This window comes from Sitophilus oryzae, unplaced genomic scaffold (genome assembly GCF_002938485.1).
Source record: "Sitophilus oryzae breed Bouriz unplaced genomic scaffold, Soryzae_2.0 scaffold_177_pilon_pilon, whole genome shotgun sequence".
Lineage (NCBI taxonomy): Eukaryota > Metazoa > Arthropoda > Insecta > Coleoptera > Curculionidae > Sitophilus > Sitophilus oryzae.
Genome location: NW_022146479.1, coordinates 4178883 through 4192047, shown reverse-complemented (window position 1 = coordinate 4192047; position 13165 = coordinate 4178883). Strand labels below are relative to the sequence as shown.

Here is a 13165-nt window from a genome sequence, read left to right as displayed (position 1 = left end):
ACAGTGACAGTTATTTTTGCATTTGACGGACGAGCGCACAGTGCGTTCGAAGATAAATTTAGCGGGACAAAAGCGTTTGGTTAGAAATAAGCCAAAAAATGTGTACTGATAAGAATAAATAGTAGACATTCCAATTGATACAAAAATGCATGAATATTCTTTGTATTTCGATACATTTTTATCAACCAAATTTGGTCGTTTTCTGCTCAGCAAGGCAGAGATCATACGAAAGCAAAATATTTACAAGTGCTTATACATTTTATTAGAAAGCCAAATTATGCTGAAGATTGCCAAAGGTATGTACTTTTCTACTGTATGTATATTATTTGTTAAAATCCTTCGTGCCTTTGTTCTGCAGATATCAAACTTTCACTTTTTTTTCAAATATCGATATATTGAATGATGTAGATCTTTTGAGTTACCAATAGTTACCAACACAGGTAGTCACAGTCACAGGGAGTTCAAGCTTAACAGGTGAATGCTCAAAAAGATTCATTTCAATCGGATAGTATAAAACCAAAACAATTCCATCAAAAGGCACTGAGTTTAAAAAATTGTCTAAGATACTGTACAAAAACCGAGTGTTAAAATTAAAATATCTATCTTATTTATTATTTTCAAAATAAAATATATTTTTTTAAAATAAATTATAGAGGGTGTCACAAGATTACAAATTAAAAAAAAACTGCTAAAGAGTTTTTTGATATCATAATTTTATGTATTTGGCAATAGTTTACAATACGGTTTTTGTGTGTCATGTACGAATAATATATCATAGTTTTATTATCTTGTATTTATTTATTAATAAATTAAGTTGTTAATAAATAAATAAATTTAACCATATAGTTGCTATATATTAGACCATTTGCTACGTTTTTAGATTTTAAGTCCCAAACATTGGTCTTGAGATTTTGTCCCGCTAGAATAACCATCCGCCGCACTGTGGAGCGTTGGTCAGCGCGTGACGTAGCATTCCACGGCGACTACGACCAAGGACTATACACACAGTAAATGTACCTATGTATATAATGTACATGACATTTATAATGTATGTAACTATTATTTATTTTTATAAACTACTTAGCACACCAAAATTCTCAGATACAGATCTAATTTTTTACAAAAATATGTAATATTAAGATCAAATCAATATAAATAATTATAACTAAATTGGAATCTCTTATCATTACAGCTACACTCTAGCTAAGCAGACTTTTATGTATTGTTAACCATTAATTTTAAACATCCAAACACTTTTGGTTTATAGTTTAAAGGAGGTATTAGTGCCCTATTCTAATGCTTTGCACCTTTAGAATTTAAAAAAGGCCATGTATTTGCTTAGATTAAAAAATCCTTCATATTGTCCTACATTTCAAATGGGCGGCGTTGGCGTTGTTTGAAAGCGCACTGATGGTGACGTCAACGCTTTCGAACGCTTCGGCAAAAATTTCGTGGGAACTCGGCTATCCTCTGTGTGTATAGTCCTTGGACTACGACAGCGGCGATTTGACGCGATCGAACAGTCCTTTAGAATGTATACTGTGATATATACAGTCCTTGGCACCCCCCTGGTTTCGGCTTCTAAACGATCGGTTTGGATCGGTTGCTAACTTGAAATAAACATAACCAACTTTTAACTTCTAACCATAGATAAAGGAATAACTTATAACCAGATAAATGCTTATAAAAAAAATGAGAGTGGCTCAGGGGTCAATGCGAATGATATATGATTTAATCATATATAATTAATAGTAGTAGTAGTTTGTAGTTTGGTTTTACGGCCACAGCTGATAAAAAAAAATCAAAAATGGACAAATCTTTGTGACTACCTGTGTTGGTAACTATTGGTAACTCAAAAGATCTACATCATTCAATATCGAAAAAAAAAGTGAAAGTTTGATATCTGCAGAACAAAGGCAGGAAGGATTTTAACATATAATATACGTACAGTAGAAAAGTACATACCTTTGGCAATCTTCAACATAGTTTGGCTTTCTAATAAAATGTATAAGCACTTGTAAATATTTTGTTTTTGTATGATCTCTGCCTTGCTGGGCAGAAAACGACCAAATTTGGTGGATAAAAATGTATCGAAATACAAAGAATATTCATGCATTTTTGTATCAATTGGAATGTCTACTATTTATTCTTATCAGTACACATTTTTTGGCTTATTTCTGACCAAACGCTTTTGTCCCGCTAAATTTATCTTCCAACGCACTGTGCGCTCGTCTGTCAAATGCAAAAATAACTGTCACTGTCTAAAATCTTCAGCGCCAACTTCAACTCGGTCAGTAGATGACGTAAAAAAAACTGACAGTGCAGGAAGATAGGAATCGAACTATCCTTATCTCTATAGGCGCGTTCGGTATTCACGTCCGACCGCTCGGATCGATCTCGATCGTTCGTTTATGACATCCAGATCAAGATGTAGGGGAAGTAAATCTCAACCCCTTGTGTATGTGTTTTGTGTCTCAACCACAGAATATACTAACGAAAAAGAAGCCCAAGTTCCTTGTAATAAATCGGTTCCATTTTCGTAACGCCATCTCTCGACATAGCTGACATTATAGGTTAGCAAAAGGGGTGCGGGGCCGGGGGGAATTGTAAAATACACTTTTTTATTTTAATTATTTTTATTCGCTATTTGCAATTTTATTTTTAAAACATATTATGTGAAACAATCACATAATATGTCTTAAAAAAAATAAAATTACAAACGGAAACAAAAGGAATTAAATAATCTGAAGTTTATTGATAAAAAAGATAGGCTATGCAAATTCATAAGTATATTAAGTATAACCTCTTTGGTATAACATTGTTAAACAAACATTAACAAATCATAACATATCAGATCATAGAACTAAAAAAAGTACTATTACATAAAAACAGGTGATACAATACTTCAAAATTAATTTTAACATATCAAAACCGAGAAATCAAACTGCAAACACAACCACACTTATCACAACAGAAATTAACACACGCTTCCGCGGCAAATGTCCAAGAAAGACTGATCATTCTGATTGGTCCTGGTCCGGTCGTAGCTCAAGTCGTATTGTCGGTAAGCAAAATCCCTGTCCAAAAATTTTGACGATCAGCGCCATCATCCGTCATAATTGGGAAACTTTTGCTGGAACCATTTTTAATATTTCACTTACATGGCCCTGGTCTCAACCGTTCGGTAAATAAAATCGGAGCAATCGGACGGTGATCTTTTTGCTCGGAGAATTTTGACGGAGTAAACAGATTAATTTGTTAGTGAGGTTAAATTTCCAAGTTGATGTCAAGTTTTAAATTGTTTTGTTGCTTAATGCAAAACCACGTACAAAACTCAAAAAATAAATTACTGGTCCTTTTGTTTTTGAACGTTGATAGATTTCAATTGGGAATTGGGATTTCAAACTTGTCACTTTTCCCTAAGTGATCCGAACATTCCAAACCGTTCGGTAATTTCAGGTTACTCCATCCAATCTGTGATCACGTGACAAAAAATCCGTCGACATCTGGATGTGATTACCGAACTTGGTTTATATAGTAGGGAGTTTTCGTTGCTTTAAAAAAATTCAACGGTACGGTTAACGGATACGTAACCATAACCGCTATTTTGACAGATAAAAAAACAGTTTTCGGACTTTCGGTTCATCGGTTCGGAGCCGACATACGATACGATAACCGAAAACTGACAGCTAAGCACAGCCCGTAGCGTAGTATTTTGATTTTTGGTTTTTGTATTGTTGTTTGATTTGAAAGTGCTTTATATGACTTTATTGGGTATCGCTATATAGGATGGACAATTTAATTTTATTGGACTCTAGTGATGAATCGGATTTGGAGGATGCTGTGCTGTTGGAAGGGTTTGAAAACAACATCGAATATCGAGCAGAACTTTATGGGGAGTTCAACCTAAAAATATTATCTGACCAAGAGTGCAAAGCTAACTTCTGCTTTGAAAAAAAAGACATTCCTCGATTAGTTGAAGCACTAAGAATTCCCAACGAGTTTAACACAGATAAAATAAATAATCAAAACATAAACAAAATAGAATGATGTTAGGTTAGATCTGTATCTTTCAATGTTGTGTTTCTACTGCGCTAGTGCGCATGCGTACCGCTATGTTAACGGCTTTGGCTAACGTCCGTAAAATATCGGCAGCTAGCGGTTACGATATACGATAATCGAAATTGAAATGTCAAAGTTGTCAATTAGCGTTAACCGGAATTGCAATTTGTAAGCAACGAAAACTCCCTAGTAGTATCCTTGCATTTGACCAAATACGCATTTGACCAAAGTATTGCTGACTAAAAGCCTAAAAGCGGATGACAGAAAAACGAAACATGAGAACATAACCTTATTTTAAATTGTATATATTTTTGGTTTTAGTTATGGAGTTTTAAGCCGGAGTCTCATGCATCCGAAATCCGATGACACGACGATCCGACGGTGCTCCTATTGGTCGAAATATTTTGACAACAATTTTTATCCGATAATTTTAACTAATCATCCGACGTCGTATAAAGTAAAGTAAAGTGTGTTTTTTAACCTCACTTTTTTTGAAAACATTTGTTTTTAAAAACAAGTTTAGTGGGAAGTGGGCAATTTCGGGATATTTGGCGAGGAAGTTATTTTTATAAGTGTTTCTCCAATAAAACATGACATGAATCTCTATTCAGCGCAGCAGAAAAATGTTAAAACTGTCAAATTTCGGAACCACGGTGCAAAAACTTAAATGGCAGGATTTGGAACAAGAATTGCCAAATCCTGCTGTCAGAGGGCGCCACTGTCGATTTAAAAATACGTGGGCGGAGTAAGAGGGAAGGAAAAGTTTCTTCCCGCCACCCGTCTCATCATAATATTTCGTCATTTTTCCCGGCAGCCATCAGTGCCTAACTTTGTCTGGAGCTGAGAGGTATGTGTTTTGTGGCTGTGAGTGTCGTAGTGTTCATTCCCAAAGTAAAGACGTTTTATGTTGTGTGCCCGGCCTTTTATAGTGTATTATTTTAAATTAAAAACTTTTTATTTTGTGTATCCATTTAGAGTGAATTATTCTTTATATGTAAGTACCTAGAAATTAGTTTATAATAATATAACCTGCTCGATAAAAGCTAGGTTAGGTTAAGTTAATTGTACCTTGGAAATGGCTATCGATGGAAGATTGATATTCATTAATTGGTTAGATTTACTAATATAATTTACATTTTAAATGCCATCAATTGTCATTCCTAAGGTAGCTTGATGCAGCTTTTCGTAATCGTATTGTACAATATGATCGAAAAAAAACGGCGTCACCGTTGGCTATGAAATAAATATCGCTGTCATTCTCTCTCTATATGTAAAATTATATGAGGAACGTCATCGACCGCGTCATTTCCAAGCCAACTTGACTTCGTTTTTTCGATCATACGGTATTACTTTAGTATTACCATGTACCTAGGTATAGAAATTTAGAAAACAAAAAGAATACAAAAATAGTTGTATATATATATATTTTATCCGAGCAATAATTGTAATGTTTAATTTTTAGTTGCCTATAAATTTAATGAGCCGCATTTGTATTGTAAAATTTCGAAATCTACGAAAAAAGAAAAAATAAATAAAAATTTATAACAAAAAATAAATGATTTTTATTATAAACTTCCTTGTAATATCTGGTATATAATCAATTCACATGTGTTATTAATCATACACCTATTATTAAGTTAAATCTGATAGTACTTTTTGATTTTGGTATAGAAAATATTGTAATGTTATTTTTACCGCATGTGTATTGTTTAACAATTATAGACTAGATATTTGTTTGGCAAGTATATTAAATCAAACATCTTTTACAACATATTTTTAAAAAAATATATTGTATAAGATGTTTATTTAAATTTACTTGAAACAAATTATCTGGCATAAAATCATCCTAGTTTAAATATTGTATGATCGAAGAATACGGCTTCAAGTTAACTTAGAAATGACTATTGATGACATTAACCATATAACTTTACAAAGAAAATGTTATCGATCGTCATTTTTAAGTTAACCCAGATATTACTGAAACATTTATTTTTATTTTTCCTTATAAAAATTTAGTGACGGTTTAGATAAGCTATTTGAAACATTTTTTTCTTATAAATATTTTTATTTTAAATAAAAGATTTGGAGATAGTAGGTGTATGTTTAAACGGACGGTAGGAACTAGGACTACTTTTACAACTTAACCAAATGTGGATATACCTACAATTTGATTTTTCATTGAAATGACAACATAAAAGTAAAACAGAAATTGTAATAGACTTTTATTGTTTAGTGTGATAACTTCGGAAACAGGTTTTTGGATGAAGCGCCACATCGCACTTTTCAAAACGGAATGCTGCCTGTTTGTGGCACACGGCACACCTGGTCTGCTTCTCTTGATAGATAACCAGATGGTCAAGCCTGTCGTATCTTGATTCGGATGGCTTACTTTTCTTCGATGGACCACGTTTTGTTGTTTTCTTAAAAGTTTCCAGCAATGCAGCAGCAAGACATCTTCGAAAAAAACCATATGATCCATATTCCCGCCGTTGCGTATTTTGGTTGTATAATATTCTTTCCAGTCTGAAAAGTCAGGTTTTATATCTTCTTTTTTCCAAGAATATAAAGGTGTTTTCCTTCTTGTTTGGCAATGCCTGTTGCTGATTGGTAGGTAAATATGTTGCCAAGGGAAGTTCATCCTCGGAATCATAATGATTATCCTCAAACACCCTGTAGGATTGCTAAGAGAATCAGCATCTTCAGTCATTTTTAAACGTTTAACAGATGTTGATGGAATATCATCTCTGTTTTTATCGCCTTCACATTCCCTGCCATCAGGGGACTGACGATCAAAAATTAATTCAGCATCAGCCATTAGCTGGCTCCCAGGAAGGTTATCTAAGCTAACGGTATTTTCGTCGCCAGAATCCTCATCGGTGTTCCATCCATCTGGCGGAAAAAGAACAATTCCGTCAGGCCATTTCTGTCTCATCACTCAAATTTTGAATCTCTTCTATCTCATGCAGTTTTAGCGGCTTCTTCCACTTCCTGCAATCAAAAGAGCCGTTTTTGAGAAAATCTATTTTTATTTTTTCTTCGTTGCCTTTAAATTTAAGTTTAGAGAAAAATATTAAAAAATATATAAAGAAGATATTTACAGAGAGTCCCCATACATACCGATTTTGTTCGAAATCGGCCGAACGGTATATAGGAGAAAAGAGGAACACACACACATACATAGAGACACATACATTATGTACATACACGCACATACATGCATACCCGCACAGGCATACACACACGGCGCAATTTTTTTCGAATTTTGGACGATTATAAACCTAGTGGTTGCGAAAAAAAATATTTTTCCATTATTACCTCTTTATGCTACCGCATGTTTAAACCAACACCACACTTTGAAGTTATTTTACCAATGAGAAAATAAAATTATTGGGTTAAATTATCCTAAATATAAAAACTATACTTCCAAACTAATGTAAATGTATGTATGTACAATAATTCATTATTATAATATTTCTAAAATTCTTACCTCAATTATCCATGTTTTTTACTCTTGAAGTCACTAAATTTCACAAATTATTTCTGGCGCTCAAAACACGCCCTAATAACCACTTATTGGAAATCTACTGAAGAAACATCAACAGGTTATTGTCTTGGTGGCGCCATCTACCAAAGTTTATCCGAATCTTTATTTTACAAGAGTTTGTAAAGTGTATGTTTAAACGGACGGTAGGCCTATCTGGGTTAACTTGGAATCGTTGTTTTTCGAACATACGGTATATTAAATTAATTAGGTGTAATATAATACTATAGATGGCGCTGCTAAAATTGCTTTGAATGCAATGCAGATTTCTTTTTAAAATTTAATTGCAGATTTCTTTTTTTAAATTTAATTTGTAGTTCTAAATCCGTGTCATAGATGGCGTATCAAAATGGTGTCCTAATTTTTTGTACGGAAGATTTCGTTCTGTTTTAATCTGTTCTGTGTTCGGAACGAACTTTCGGATGTATGTGACAGGCTTTTTTTATTTCACACGATAACTTCAAATTTCGGATGTCGTACCATGGTCGTACCATCGGATTTCGGATGCATGAGACTCCGGCCAGGGTTCGGAAGTAGTTAATTAAGACGTAATTTACCTGATTAATTACGTGTAGTTTTTCTTCAAAAACTACGTCTTTTCCCGTTCATTAACTACATGAAAACTACGTTAATAAACTATGTATTGATATTATGAATAATTTTCCTTTGTATGAGGTGTAATAGAGATAATATGATGTAAATATTATATTTAAAGCCATATTCCTTCTGATTTCTTAAATGCATTATGTGTTTTTAAAGCTTCAACTTATTAAAACCTCACCTCAAACCTTTGATATTTGAAAGTTACATACATAGGTTACATAAACAACACCCTCTACATAAACTACATTAACTACATGTCATGTAGTTTATGTAGTTTTTAAAAGTAACATGTAGTTTTCCGAACCCTGACTCCGGCTTTAGTGTTTGTGGTGTATATTTTATTAATTTTCTATATAAAAAAGTGTTATTTCTAACTACCTTTTGAAGTTAAATATGGAACTAAATCTAAGAACTATTTGCCGAATATGTCTAAGAACTAGTACGAATTTAATATCGTTCTTTAATGACCATATATTTGAAATGCTAACTTTTTGTGAATTCTACACTGAAATGACTGTAAGTATTCTTTTGGGATAAATCCAATACGTTTAGGTGACTGTTTAGACTTTTTCAAGATAGATGACAAAGATGAATTGCCACAAAACATATGCGAAACATGTAGAGACTCGGTTCTACAAAGTTACAAATTGAAATTGTTATGCGTTTCATCCAAGATAACTTTAGACTCAATTGTTAAAAATTATGAAAATTATATTAGCAATAATGGAAATAGTAATTATAATCTAATAAAATATTATACTCCTGCATCTAATCAAACTACTGGAATTGTTTGTAACACCAAAACTAACTTATCTGGTAAAAAAATATTTGGACGGAATATTTGTATATCTTTTTCATTTATATATTTAAAATTACAGATGGTGAGACAGATAATGTTAAATGTAACAGAGAATATAAAGAATATACAACAGTACTATTAGAAGATAAGGTTGATAATGAAGAAAGTCCTGAAGATATGTAAGTAAATTCTTTTTTATATCACTCATATTCTCATATTATCATGTTATTTTACAGAAATAAATACGCATGTGAAAAATGCAAGATAGAATTTTCTTTTGAACAAGATTCTATAATCCATCAGTCTATTCATTCACCAAATTTAACATGTACTAGCTGTAACAAGTCATTCATAAGTATGTATAAGCCTTCTATTACTTCATCTCACAATATATTTATATTTTTAGCAATAAAGAAATTAAAACGACATATTAAGACACATATGACTTTAAAAACGCACTTGTGCGACCTATGTGATAAGGGTTTCAGTGAATTAGACGCTTTGAAAAAACACATCAAACTAACACACATGGGAATATCAAGGGATAAAAAGTATACTTGTAGTGTATGTGGAAAAAAGTAATACTTATATTTTCACTCACTATAATTTAATTTAAACTATGTACTTATTTAGATTTACAGATCAGTATTATTTAAATCTTCACAGTAGAAAACATACTGGAGAAAAACCACTGATATGTAATGTTTGTGATAAGTCTTTCTATGACCCAAGATCACTGAGGGTGCATATTTTAGCACACAAAGGAAGTAAAGCTTACTTATGTAATCATTGTGGGTAATTAAACATTTAAAATAATTAATTTTGTAATACTAAATATTGTATTTTTTCTAGAAAATCTTTTGTACAAAGTTCTCATCTGAAAAAGCATCTGGTAGTGCACACTAACGACAAATCTTACGTTTGTGATATTTGTTCTAAGAAATTTACCCAGTCAAGTTCATTACAAAGACATAAAAAACTGCATGGTAATATTTAATGTACTTTAACATTATATTTGATACAGGGTGATTTTCGGCTCTCACCATTGGGATCTCAGAAGCGGATAGAGATACAGGGTGGCTTAAACTGGGGCAACGCTGCCTGTTAGTGAGCCCAGTGATAATCTGTTTAGTGATTGAACTTATTTTTGTCGTACGTCGTATTTATACGGCGGAAAAGTTTAATTTCCAGTTTTTGTTTTTTTACGAGTTTATTTTGATAGGAAAAATCTGCAAGTACATTCTCAAAGAAACTTTTTTAGCTTTATCCTTTAGTAACGTCAATAGCCACTTGCGACGTTTCGTTTCTCTGAGACCATCAACTTTTTTTCATCGTTTTTTTAAAATAAATACCTGGATTTTTTTATTTCATTTTTTAGAAGCTTATAACCTCCCAAATGCAATTTACACACACATAATGTAAGTGACCCATATACCCATCTCTCTCCAACACATTTCCTCTTAGAATATTTTTCATTATACATTTCGTGAACAAGTGCACTATTTATTTATTTCAGTCTTTAGGATACAAACGGAACAAAAGTCCAAAACTAGTATCCTGATATTACAGTTTACAATAATTTTCCATTAACAATATTATAAGTTATAAAACAAGTAACATCTACAATATATTTAGATTTCTTAATTAATACAAAGCATAGAGGTAGTGCGTTTTACAGGTCCCTGTAGTCTATATATACATAGTATCACAGGACAGGAGATCGGTCTACTCTAACAATCTCAACTTAAGCCTATTCTTAAAGGTTAGTAGATTTTGATTGAAAAAAATCCAGTTCAGAATCAGAACAATACAAGTTAGCAGCCCTAACCATCCTCACCAATGGTGCATTCTGGTAATAATTGGTCCTACAATATGGAACCCAAAAGAGGTCATGACCCCTCAGCGCACGGACAGGCACATTAATCTTAACTCTCGATAGGATATTTGGAGAGCTAGACAGATTATTAATGATCTTAAACAAAGTTAAAATGTCAGACAGAGTACGTCTCTTTTCCAATTCAAGAATTTTGAAGCGCCGCCGTATCTCTGAGTAATCATGATGTGCTACGTGGAAGTGCGATTTATAGCCAAGGAATCTCAAAAATTTCTTTGTATTTTTTCCAGTCTCTCAACGTTATTTCTATATACAGGGCTCCATATGACAGATGCGAATTGTAGTTTACTAAATACATATGAGTAATACAGAGTCAAAATCGTTTTGGAGTTATTGAAATCAGCACATTGTCTTTTAATGTATCCAAGGGTCCTATTACAATCATTAACCAGTTTGTCAATATGGAGTTGAAAAGTCATTTTAGAGTCAAACAGAATCACTAGATCTGGTAACTCTGTTTAAAACAGAACTTCCAAGTTTATAATTATAGTTAATGATTGTAGATGCCCTAGAGAACGACAATACAGAACATTGGTCAGGATTCAAAAATAGCTGATTTTCATTGCAAAACTCGATCAGCCTCTCAAGACTAGCTTGTAGAATTTCACAATCTGACATGGAATTAACTCTGAGAAAGATCTTCAGATCATCAGCGTAGCAAAGGAACAGGCAGTTATCAAAACATAGCGTTATACAATTAATATACATTACAAAGAGAAGGGGGCCGAGGTGAGAACCCTGTGGAACCCCCGATGACGGGGAGAATGTACCCGAGCAAAAGCCCAAAAGCGCCACAAACATAGATCTATTGAGCAAATAAGACTCAAACCATCTCAGCAGATCTCCACAGACTCCCATCTCCTCCAGCACCTGAATCATAATTTCATGGCTGATCTTATCAAATGCTTTGCTGAAATCTGTAAATATGACATCGACTTGACAAAACGAGTCAAATGCTTCATATATGTATGTTGAGTATTCCATGAGATTTAGTTCTAGATTCCTTTTTTTAAGAAAACCATACTGCTCTGGTATAATATCAGCGATTACAAAATTGAAAATATATGGGTAGACTAGCTTTTCAAAAAGTTTGGAGAAGGTACATAATTTGCTGATGGGCCTATAATTCTTGACGTCGCACTTCTTGCCGTTCTTATAGATGGGCGTGATGGCAGAAACTTTCCATGTGTCTGGGAATACTCCAGAAGAGAGAGACTGGTTAAAAAGAAGTGTTAGTGGTATGCAAAGCGAAGCCGTGCATTTTTTTGCGAATATGGCTGGGATGTTATCAGGGCCCGCCCCTTTTTTTTCATCTAGCCCCTCGAGAACTTTTTGGACCTCATCTGCGGTTAACAACACACTAGACAATGACTTATTACTGGTTTGACAATACCTTTGAGACCTCTTTATTGCTTGCGACCTTGGTACATACACACTTTGAAAAAAATCGCAAAACAACTCACAGATCTCGGCTCCATCCCTCGCTACCCGATTCCCAAACCTCATCTCCCCTGGAGTCCCCGTATTTGACCTCTTTTTTGACACAAATCGCCCAATTTTTTTATTGTTACTATTAATGCATCCTCTACTTTGTGAGCGCAATAATCTAAAAGCATTGTAAAGACTTTCGTCTTTGCTAATTTTCCATTTTTTGTGTATTTTATTTTTTCTTAGAATAAGTTTAATAGTATTTTGAGAGAAATAAGGTGGAAATTTATTATTTATTCTTTTTAGGGGGACATTGTTTTGTATGGTTTTGTTTAAAGTTTCATAAAATACTTTGACATTCTCATTAATAGTTATTAATTATAAGTGCGCTATATCATTGTATTTGGGAGGTCCCGTATGTCTTACCGTTTCTGAGATCTCAATGGTAAGAGCCGATTTTAAAACACCCGGTATATAATGTATATTCATTCAAAAATGAAATAAAATATAGAGCTTTAAAAAGTGTATTACTATAGCATAATACATATTCTAAACATTGAAAAACTGTTATAAAAAGAGGCGAAATTATATATATATATATATATATACATATATATATATATATATATATATATATATATATATATATATATATATATATATATATATATATATACAGGTTGTCCCAGGCTGAGCGTGCATTAGAAGTTTCTAGAGAACTAAAAAATCTAGATCGGAGATTTTTTGCACATTACTGTTTCAGAACGAGAATGTTTCTAAACTTATTTTAGGTATAGGAACATGTATAATCAAAAAGTGACGAATTAAAAAACCTTTT

At 32.9% G+C, this 13165-nt stretch overlaps 1 protein-coding gene across 6 annotated transcripts; it reads left to right on the top strand.

The window, feature by feature from the left end:
• Positions 1-3176: 3176 nt before the first annotated feature.
• Positions 3177-12849, top strand: LOC115882213 (gastrula zinc finger protein XlCGF52.1-like). 6 transcript variants are annotated; one of them, XM_030900125.1, is made up of 8 exons: positions 3177-3257; positions 8594-8722; positions 8782-9022; positions 9085-9184; positions 9242-9360; positions 9412-9583; positions 9639-9800; positions 9858-12849. In XM_030900125.1, exons 2-8 carry the CDS (start codon positions 8600-8602, stop codon positions 10000-10002), a joined length of 1062 nt encoding a protein of 353 aa, XP_030755985.1. In that variant the 5' UTR covers positions 3177-3257; positions 8594-8599; the 3' UTR covers positions 10003-12849. The 6 variants fall into 6 exon arrangements, with proteins under 6 accessions (XP_030755985.1, XP_030755987.1, XP_030755983.1 ...); XM_030900127.1 differs by lacking the exon at positions 3177-3257 and adding an exon at positions 3295-4363; XM_030900123.1 differs by lacking the exon at positions 3177-3257 and adding an exon at positions 3295-4363 and having other exon boundaries at positions 8569-8722.
• The last annotated feature ends 316 nt before the right edge of the window (positions 12850-13165 follow it).

Bases quoted from the DNA above. Each gene is read 5' to 3' on its own strand.
- LOC115882213 (XM_030900125.1), top strand. From the start codon at position 8,600: ATGGAACTAAATCTAAGAACTATTTGCCGAATATGTCTAAGAACTAGT. The intron at 9,185-9,241 runs GTAAGTAAATTC...GTTATTTTACAG, and splicing joins GAAGAAAGTCCTGAAGATAT to AAATAAATACGCATGTGAAA. The intron at 9,801-9,857 runs GTAATTAAACAT...TATTTTTTCTAG, and splicing joins TACTTATGTAATCATTGTGG to AAAATCTTTTGTACAAAGTT.